The 9,109-nt window shown below is 41.9% G+C and overlaps 1 gene segment (V, D, J or C); it reads left to right on the top strand.

Moving 5' to 3' along the window:
- The first annotated feature begins 8,074 nt into the window (after positions 1-8,074).
- LOC122703114 lies at positions 8,075-8,784 on the top strand. The segment is given in 2 exon segments: positions 8,075-8,169; positions 8,453-8,784. Coding segments are annotated over 2 exon segments (381 nt in total).
- The last annotated feature ends 325 nt before the right edge of the window (positions 8,785-9,109 follow it).

The raw sequence follows: 9,109 nt of genomic DNA, 5'->3' as shown, positions 1-9,109 counted from the left end.
CACACAGCAGCCTTGAGTAGAGAAAAAGAAACAGTCTGAATAAGTAGGAGGTTTCTATTTTCTGACCCAGCATCCCTAGTCTGCGTGCTGACTCAGATTTCAGGACTCTCCTCTCTCATGGAAGTTACCTTATGAGGCCTCAAACCTCAGGTGGATTTATGGTTTCCAGCTGGGTTGCTGCACTTGACCCAAGTCAGAGCTTCTGTCCACATGAAATATTGGAAAACAATATGAGAGCAAAATGTTGGGTAAATATTGGCTCAACAAGAAAGGAATGTTTTTTCCTTTGTTATTTCAAGTCATCTAATTCTTATGCTTTCCATTTTCCCCTGATAATATACAAACATGAATTTTCCACTTTACATTTTCTTTATTGGTAGCTTTTTCAGTGGCTAGATTTCCAAATTGTCCAACGTTCATGGAGATTTTGAAGAAGGAAATGGCACCCCACTCCTGTACTCTTGCCTGGAAAACCCCATGGGTGGAGGAGCCTGGTAGGCTACAGTCCATGGGATCGTGAAGAGTTGAACATGACTGAGTGACTTCACTTTCACTTTTAACTTTCATGCATTGGAGAAGGAAATGGCAATCTACTCTGGTATTCTTGCCTGGAGAATCCCAGGGACAGAGAAGCCTGGTGGGCTGCCGTCTATGGGGTTGCAGAGTCAGACACGACTGAAGCGACTTAGTAGCAGCAGCAGCATGGAGATTTATGTCATATTTTTATCAGGATCACTTTTGGAGCATATAAACTTTCTAGTATATTGCCAAAAAAACAAAAATTCAAATAATAAAAAATACTTTGGGTTTCCATGAATGTTCATTTCCTAAAAGTGCATGTGACTCCTGTTTCTAGTGATAGATGTATAGAATGTGAATACTTGAAATAGATCCCATTGTTAGAAATGCTCTAAAAATACTTCTGAGCTTATCACAGGTATGCTAGTCACATTTTGTGACATGGCATGGATTGCATTAAATAATGTCAAATTCCACCTGGACTACATAAAACTGTTTCTGGTTAAGAGCATAAAACTTATTAGAGGTCATTCCTTTACAGATAATGGATTTCATAGCAAGTGCCATTAAAACTGGATTCCTCATTATAATAGAAATATTAAACAACAGTATATATACAGAATTTGTAACACATGCAGAGAACCGCTGGACTTCAGCAGATATTTCTAAACATATTCCAGTAGGAACAGTTTTATACCAATTCAGTTGACTTCTTGCTACCATCATCAGTGAGGAGCCTGGAGATGCTGCATGTTGTTCTCTGAGCAGGAAACTCACTGGACCCTGAACGGTGTATAAAGATCCAAACACAAACTTACCATGGAGACTCAGCTTCTCATGGTGGCAGGAACAGCTGCAGTGCCCAGAGGATGAGCTGACACCAGGATGGGCTCTAGTGGAAATGGCCTTGGAGCCTCAAGAGAGAGACCATGAGCATCATGGTCACAGGCACTGAGTCCTCTTCTTTGTAAACAGAGGTCAGGGCATCACTAGGACAGCCTCCCACAGCCTCTTCCTTCCTTCTGACTAAGGGAGCTCACACTCCACAGTCCCTCCAGGCAAGGGCTGCCATGTCCCCTCTGGAGCATCCACTAGGTTCCCTGATGTGTTTCCTGTTGCTCAGCAGGCTGATCTCTGAGTGTCGCTTATGTCCAGAGGGCTGATGTCTTTGAGCAGCTCTCTGTGTCTGCACTGGCCCGGAGGCAGGGCTGCTCGCACCGCAGGCTGAACCTACTGCACAGCCCTCTGAAATCTGGCAGATTCAACGTCACCTCGTCCATGAGCCAGACCAGCCCTCCTACATGTGGACTGTGTAGTGTCCAGAAGTCATAGAGGCTGTCAGACAATTCCTTTCAGAAAAAGACACACTCAACACCCTGGAAAGTGATGCACATCCCAGTCTTATTTATGGGACCCATGAGAGCTCTCTTACCATTCGGGGAAAATTTTTTGTGCAATTTGGTATTAAGTGTTCTTGTCCAGAAATATAGTCTGGACAACGAAGGGAGATCATCAACTACACAACAACCAGAAAATCACAAGCAGGCCGAAAAAATTCCCAATTCGTTGCAGGCAACTTTGTTTTGACACAATTTCTGAACAGGTGCTCCAGGTGGGAGGAGGGTTTTAGTTGGAACTATCTTTGGGTGAATCTGCTGTCACCTGGGCCTTGTGTCAAAAGCACACCAGGAGGCAGTCGAGTCCATTTTCTAATACACATTGCATGTTTTGTTCCTAAGTTTCTCTTTATTTACCTATCACCTTGAATATTTTGATGCTGCAAGGCTGGAAATTCACTTTATGCCTCCTCTCTCCTTCTATTGTGCTCTCTCTATATCTGTTTCTTTTATTTCTGCAATTCTTTAACATAGACATATTTTCTCACCTGCTTCTCATTCTCTCTTTTTTCTCTATGTTCTAAGTGTCATGAACTCCCAACGCTAGAACTGTAGTGACCAACACTAGCAGTTTAGCTTGTGCATGAGTGCTCGGTCACTTCCGTCATGTCCACCTCTTGTGACCCTATGGACTGCAGCCCACCAGACTCCCCTATGCATGGGACTCATCAGGCAAGAAAACTGGAGTGGGTTACCATGCCTTCCTCTGCAATCTTACTGACCCAGGGATCGATCCTGAATCTCCTGCACTGCAGCTGGTTTCTTTCCTGACTGAGCCACCAGGGAAGCCCAGAAGTTTTGTTTATACCAAGACAATGATTTGACTGAATCTTGAAACATTATTGTCTGTTTCAAACAAAGAGGTTTTGCATGTTTAGGTTGAATGTGACCAGCAATTATTTGGTGTATTTTTATAATAGAATAAACAAGTTGTCCTCCTTATAAAATAATAAATTATTTTGGTGCAGTTACCTGGAATAATAGATTTCTATACATTCTGATAACTGGTTTTGTAAATCACATAGGCTGAGAGGATACCGGAACAGAGAGACAATCTGTGGAATCATGATGTTTCTGATTGACTAGGACAAGGGTATGGAATGTGAGTAACATCTTCACAGGACGTTTCCAGCAATTTATCATAGACTATAGTTCTTCCTTAATCTTATACCTTCATATCTCCTCCAGGGAGTCCAAATATTGTACTATTTAATATTCAACATATGTATTTATTTTTAATGTCTGATGCTTATTCTCTCTTTGGTCTGGTAACTGTTTTAAAGAGAAGCCAACATGCAAATTTCTGAAAGCACCAAAAGATGGGGTGAGCTGATGCTTCAGAGAGCGCTTGGACTTCAGTCCTGGTCTTGGCCCAAGTGACTAGGTAAACACGAAGTTCACTCCTATGAGCCCAGTACTTCCTTAAGGCAGAGAAGAACCACTCTCACTTACCCATGAAGGCAATGTGTTTTTGTTTTAAGATGAGGAATGGCCACAAAATATTTTATTCATCCCTTGTGTCTTTCCTGTTCAGAACCTATCATTTGAGTTAATGGGAGATGAAAAGAAATGGCTCCAGAGAATTTAGTTGATTTTAGATATCAGTATAAGTGGTTTAACTTGATTTTTTTTCCCCACAATGTCTTGCATATCCCTTCTATATAAGGATTTGTAAACTCCTGAAATCGTGAATAGGTTTTTAAAAAAAGCATTAAGTTTGAGAATTCTAAGCTTATAGTTTCCTTTTGTACAGGTACACCTGCTTATCTGGATGAAAAATTGGAGAAAATTATTTCCCTTGCAATCTTGGGATACCATAAAAATTCTCATTCAAAGGCAGCTTCAACTCAAACTTAAGGGGCTAGAATCTGTGATTTATGCCTAAAATCTTCCAGTGTTCTCCACTCCCCATTTCTCAAGTGAACTAGACGTTCTTAGAGGTCAAAGAAAAAAAACACATGTAGACAGTGGAAAAATATTAAACATTCAGAGAATCTGTGCCTTTTTAGGAGAATATATTTTGAGTACAAGGGTGAATTTTGAGTGAAGATCACAGAGGACATGAAGAGCTTATATGGCAGAGAATGCTCGGGTGGGCAATGCAATGGAATTATTGTCGTACTTTGTCCAGTTTGTCTATGGGTGAATGGGATACAGCACATAGTGTAACATTTATAGACAAAGGCTCCATCTCCAGCTACACGATTTCCTCACTCATCCTATTGATCAGTTGTGTAGATCTACGGAATTTTTTTACTTATTTTAAGAGAAAGCAAACAAAAATGAGTCAAACATTTAGATACTGATTCTATCATGACCATGGAAAGGAAGGACTTAATGAAGCAAAATAGACAGGCATGGCATCAAACCTGCTTCACCTGTGTTTTGAGAAAGCTTATACAAGTCAGAGGATAAATACATTCACATAGACTTTTCTTTGCTTCCTAGAATCTAAAATGCTTTTCCATGGACTGTGGGTGACAAATGTGCTTTCAAGTTTGAAAGGCAACCAGCTCCCTGGACATCACAGATGCCTTTGGGTGCAGGATCTAGCCCAGCCCACCGGCGGCAGGGAGTGCCCTCTGCCGGGTAGACCGCTCTCAACTCTTCCTCAATGACAATCTCTCACCTGTTCACATAAGGGATCCGGGTTTGGATCCAGGAGGCGAACAGGCCTCTGTGTGTCTCTAACCTTACCCATCGCAGCATGGGTTTGTCTGAGAGGGTGGCCAGGTCTGCAGAAAACCCTGCACAGAGGCTGTCACAGTCACAATCTTCATTCCACGGAAAAATAACAGCAGGAAACCAGCTCAAACACCAACAGGACAGTCTCCAAGTCATGCATATCATACACTGGCTTCTAGTTTTAAGGAACTGAAACTAATAGCATCTGACAACAGAGATAAAAGTACAGTGAAGCTGCCTGCCTAAGGCCTTCCTCATTCAGTTGACTCTGGTCAAGGTTGGAGACTCACAGAGGCCTGCCCCTCACCAGGAATTCATGCAGGTTACACATTCAACCCTGAAAAACTTTCCTTATTGCTGGGCGGTGTTATGTGACTAGTGTGGGCTGCTATTCAGTTTTGCGTACAGGCCTCATCCTGGTTTGCTAACATACAGGAAGCAGAGAGTGTTTTTTAGAATGAGAAATCTTATACTTTCTGTCTAAAGTAGGAGAGGAATATTTTAAAGACTTTTTTCCTGACAGAGAATCAATTTTTAAGAGAGTTTTACATTTTCTGTAGATCTTAGGATAGTTGACTCTGAGATAAGACAAGCATTCATAGAGATCTTTAAAAGTTTTCTAGTAAGTTCACAAAAGAGAAAAATTCTCTCTGAAATTCATCCATCTTAAAGAATATTTTGTAAAACGAGCTTCTGAAAACTTGATTTGTCATAAAAGAAAATACCACAGAATTCTCACTTTAATTCTTTTCCCCACAATTTATGTTTCCCTTCTCAGGACTGAATTTATTTGTTTCTTAAGACTTCTGTAAGAAAGTACTAGAGATTGATGGGCTAAAACAAGAGAAAGGTATTCTGTCAGGCCTGAAGACCTGAGGAATGAAACCAGGTGTTGTCCAGGCTAGATCAGCTGCCCTCTGAGGTGAAAGCACTCCTCACCTTTTCCCCTTTCCTGAGCCCCAGGGTTTCCTTAACCATTGGCACCATAAGTCCAGTCACTGCGTCTGTCTTCACATGGTCTCTTCTCTGGATCTCCGTCTTTGTGTCCTTTCTCCTCTCCTTAGAAGGCCACTTATATTAAAGGCCCACCACAGCACAGTATGACATCATGATCACCACATTATATCAGTACTGGCTATTTTCTAAATAATGTCATGTTCAGAGGTCCTGGAGTCTAAAACATCACTATAACTATTGAAGAACAGAATTCAGCCAGTAATAGTAAATAAAAGCAACTCTTACTTTAATAGATGCTAAAGGATTCATATAAAACTAGCATTAATATTTCTAATAGCTTCTTCACTTTGTTTTGTATTTGTTTGCTTTTCATTCAGATGCTTGTCTTTTGACTTGGTTCACTGCATCATTAATTAGAGCGCTGGAGGTTTCAGAACAGCAGCCTGCCACCTGCTAGAAACCCCTATATCTCTTGGTAGCTTCAGAAAGCAGGAAGAAAACCCAGGATAATTTTTTTTTTGGAAAAAGACAAGATCAAAGAAAGCAAAAACTTAAAGAAGTATAAATAAATAAAAGCATGAGTTACACTTTGGTGAACTATGGAACATGTAAAATTCTTTATCTACCTCTACACCATGGCTTTCTTGGAGTGAATGAGATTAATACCATAAAGTTCAGAGTTGAAAGGCAAACATCATTTTTGCTCAGTTATCTTTTCAACGTTTTTCAAATTTTTATTCTTGAGTATTTCCCAGAGAATATAAAGACCAAATATTATTATGGAATCTTCAGTATATTGTATTAGTTCATTTGTCTTGATTAGTTTAGTCTGATTTTGGATTTACATTGCCCAAAGTCTAAGAAAGCAAAGTCTGCTTTTATAATTTCCAAGATTCTGTTTTCAGGACAAAAGGAATTTGACATTGTCATTATTTTTCAGGAACCGTTCAATCCATCATGACCTGCATCAGGCTGACCCATGAGAATAGTCCTGTAGTTTCCCTCTTTAATAAAAGCTGGTGTGATAGACTGATTCCCTGAGCACTGGTGGCCTGGGGCCTGATTCCATAGGAACCGGACTTAAATAAAAGCCCAGAAAGGTGACAATGATAGACACAGGCCACCCTGAGACATTCAAATAAAGAATCCAGGCATTGCTCTTCTCACAAACACCATCTCCTTTTGAAATGCAGGCTCATGACTGTGGCTTCCAACATATAGGCAGTGAGAGCCTTAGTTTTTCACACAGAACTGACAAGAACCAGGAAATCCTGTGGAAACTCGTTCTACTTGATGAGAAAGAGTTAACAGAGGACGAGTTCTCTTGAAGCACCACTGGGAAAAAAGAAAACACAGTCATACATTTTTCATGTTGTCCCATCATCTCAAGTGAACTTTTTCCTCAAGAAATTCTTTGACTATATATATATACATGAGTATATATATACATACATACATACATATGTGTGGCTCCCTGGTTGGGTGGATCCCCTGAGAAAGGAAATGGCATCCCACTCCAGGATTCTTGCATGCGAAATCCCACGGACAGAGGAGCCTGGTGGGTGGCCTGCAGTCCTCGGTGTTGCAAAGAGTTTGATACATCTCAGCAACTAAAGAAAAACAGCAACATATATACATATAGATATATCGAGAGACAGACAGAAAGACAGAGAGAGACAGAAACAGAGACAAAGACAGACTCAGATAGAATTACGGTAGCATATGCACTGCTACTGTTGCTGCTAAGTCACCGCAGTCATGTCCGACTCTGTGCGACCCCATAGACGGCAGCCCACCAGGCTCCCCTGTCCCTGGGATTCTCCAGGCAAGAACACTAGGTTGAAGCAACTGGGTTATTGATATTTCATTTGATATTTCCTTTTACATAAAATTCTTACACATTTTTCCTTATCTTGAACTGAACTATCAACTTTCTGCATGAGCTATATGATTTTTCCCCTGTCAATTTCTTTTGACTTAAGTGTCTTTGAAATTTAATTCACTAGGTGCCAGGAAAAGACCAGTTCTAACACCCGATTTCAACATTCTTAAACAGGTAACTTGAGACTTGCAGTCATTGGAAAGATCTTGAGCCAGCTAACCTCCACACTGTTGTTTGGAGAAATTTCTAAAGGTCAGTACTAGCTGTTCTGTTATCTAGATCATCTGGGAAGAAAAGCAAGATGGTGGTCCCCTTCTGACTATTGACCCTGGACACACTTGTCTGCATGTCAGGGTCTTCAGTGCTTTCTTAGAGCCCCAGGTCACGTACACTGTGTCCTGACAGTCAATCTGCACTTTCTCAGTGAGATTCTTCTTCCCACTGTTCCAAGAAGTGTAAAGTTTAGCCAATGGTATTCATCTAAACACACAAGAGCTTTATTTCATTTTGCTTGTGTTTGACCCCTCCCACTCTCCCTCTGGCTCTGTCTACTCCGCGGCCCCCACCAGGAGATTTGCATGTTGTTCCCCAGGGAGGATCTTCCCTTGCAAGTCTAAGATAAAAGCTCAGCTCTGACCCTGCTCTGACTTATCAGGACTCCTCAGTTCAAACTTCTGGACATGAGGTTCCCTGCTCAGCTCCTGGGGCTCCTCCTGCTCTGGGTCCCAGGTAAGAACAGAGCGGGGATGAGAGGAGGATGGGGGCCTGTACTCTGGTCAGGACTGTGACAGAGGAAGTGGGGATGATGCAGGGGATGTTGAGCAGCTTCTTTACGCTTCACGGATGTCAGGGTCATTATCGTGACTGTACATTTTTGTTGTATGGATGAAAAGTATTGATAATGAGAGTAAAATAAAGTAGTGTTTTAGCTATCATAAATAAGAAATTGGAAATGATAATTAGAGCTCTAATATTTGTATGTAACTTGAACATTTTCTGTCATTTCTTTTAGGATCCAGTGGGGATGTTGTGCTGACCCAGACTCCCCTCACCCTGTCTTTCACCCCTGGAGAGACAGTCTCCATCTCCTGCAAGTCTACTCAGAGTCTGAAATATAGTGATGGAAAAACCTATTTGTATTGGTTTCAACATAAACCAGGCCAATCACCACAGGGTCTGATCTATCAGGTTTCCAACCGTTACACTGGGGTCCCAGACAGGTTCACTGGCAGTGGGTCAGAGACAGATTTCACACTGACAATCAGCAGTGTGCAGGCTGAGGATGCTGGAGTCTATTACTGTTGTCAAGCTACACATGTTCCTCCCACAGTGATACAGCCCTGAACACAAACCTGCCTGCCTGGGTGGCTCAGCTGCTCAAAGTGCAGCTTCTCTGGGCAACTGACAGCGGATGTTCTGAGTCTGTGTATCAGGTGGCAATCTCAGGGGAAGAGTTTGCAGTGAGGGCTCTGGATCATGAGTGTCTTAGCTCTTCTTCAGGCACCACATGTTGAGGTCCCATGAGCTGCACAGCCTTGTCCTGGCAGAAGCAGCAGGCACTGGAGGGGTCCTGTGTCCTATAGCAGCCAGTTCTGTGAAAGGGGAACTGAGGGAAAGCTCAGGTATTTCTTCTCACCCAGGTCACTGCTGTCTCAATGGGGTGATATGG

The sequence above is a fragment of the Cervus elaphus genome, chromosome 11 (assembly GCF_910594005.1).
Source record: "Cervus elaphus chromosome 11, mCerEla1.1, whole genome shotgun sequence".
Lineage (NCBI taxonomy): Eukaryota > Metazoa > Chordata > Mammalia > Artiodactyla > Cervidae > Cervus > Cervus elaphus.
Note: the sequence above shows the minus strand (reverse complement) of the source record. Positions and strands in the feature narration are given on the sequence as shown.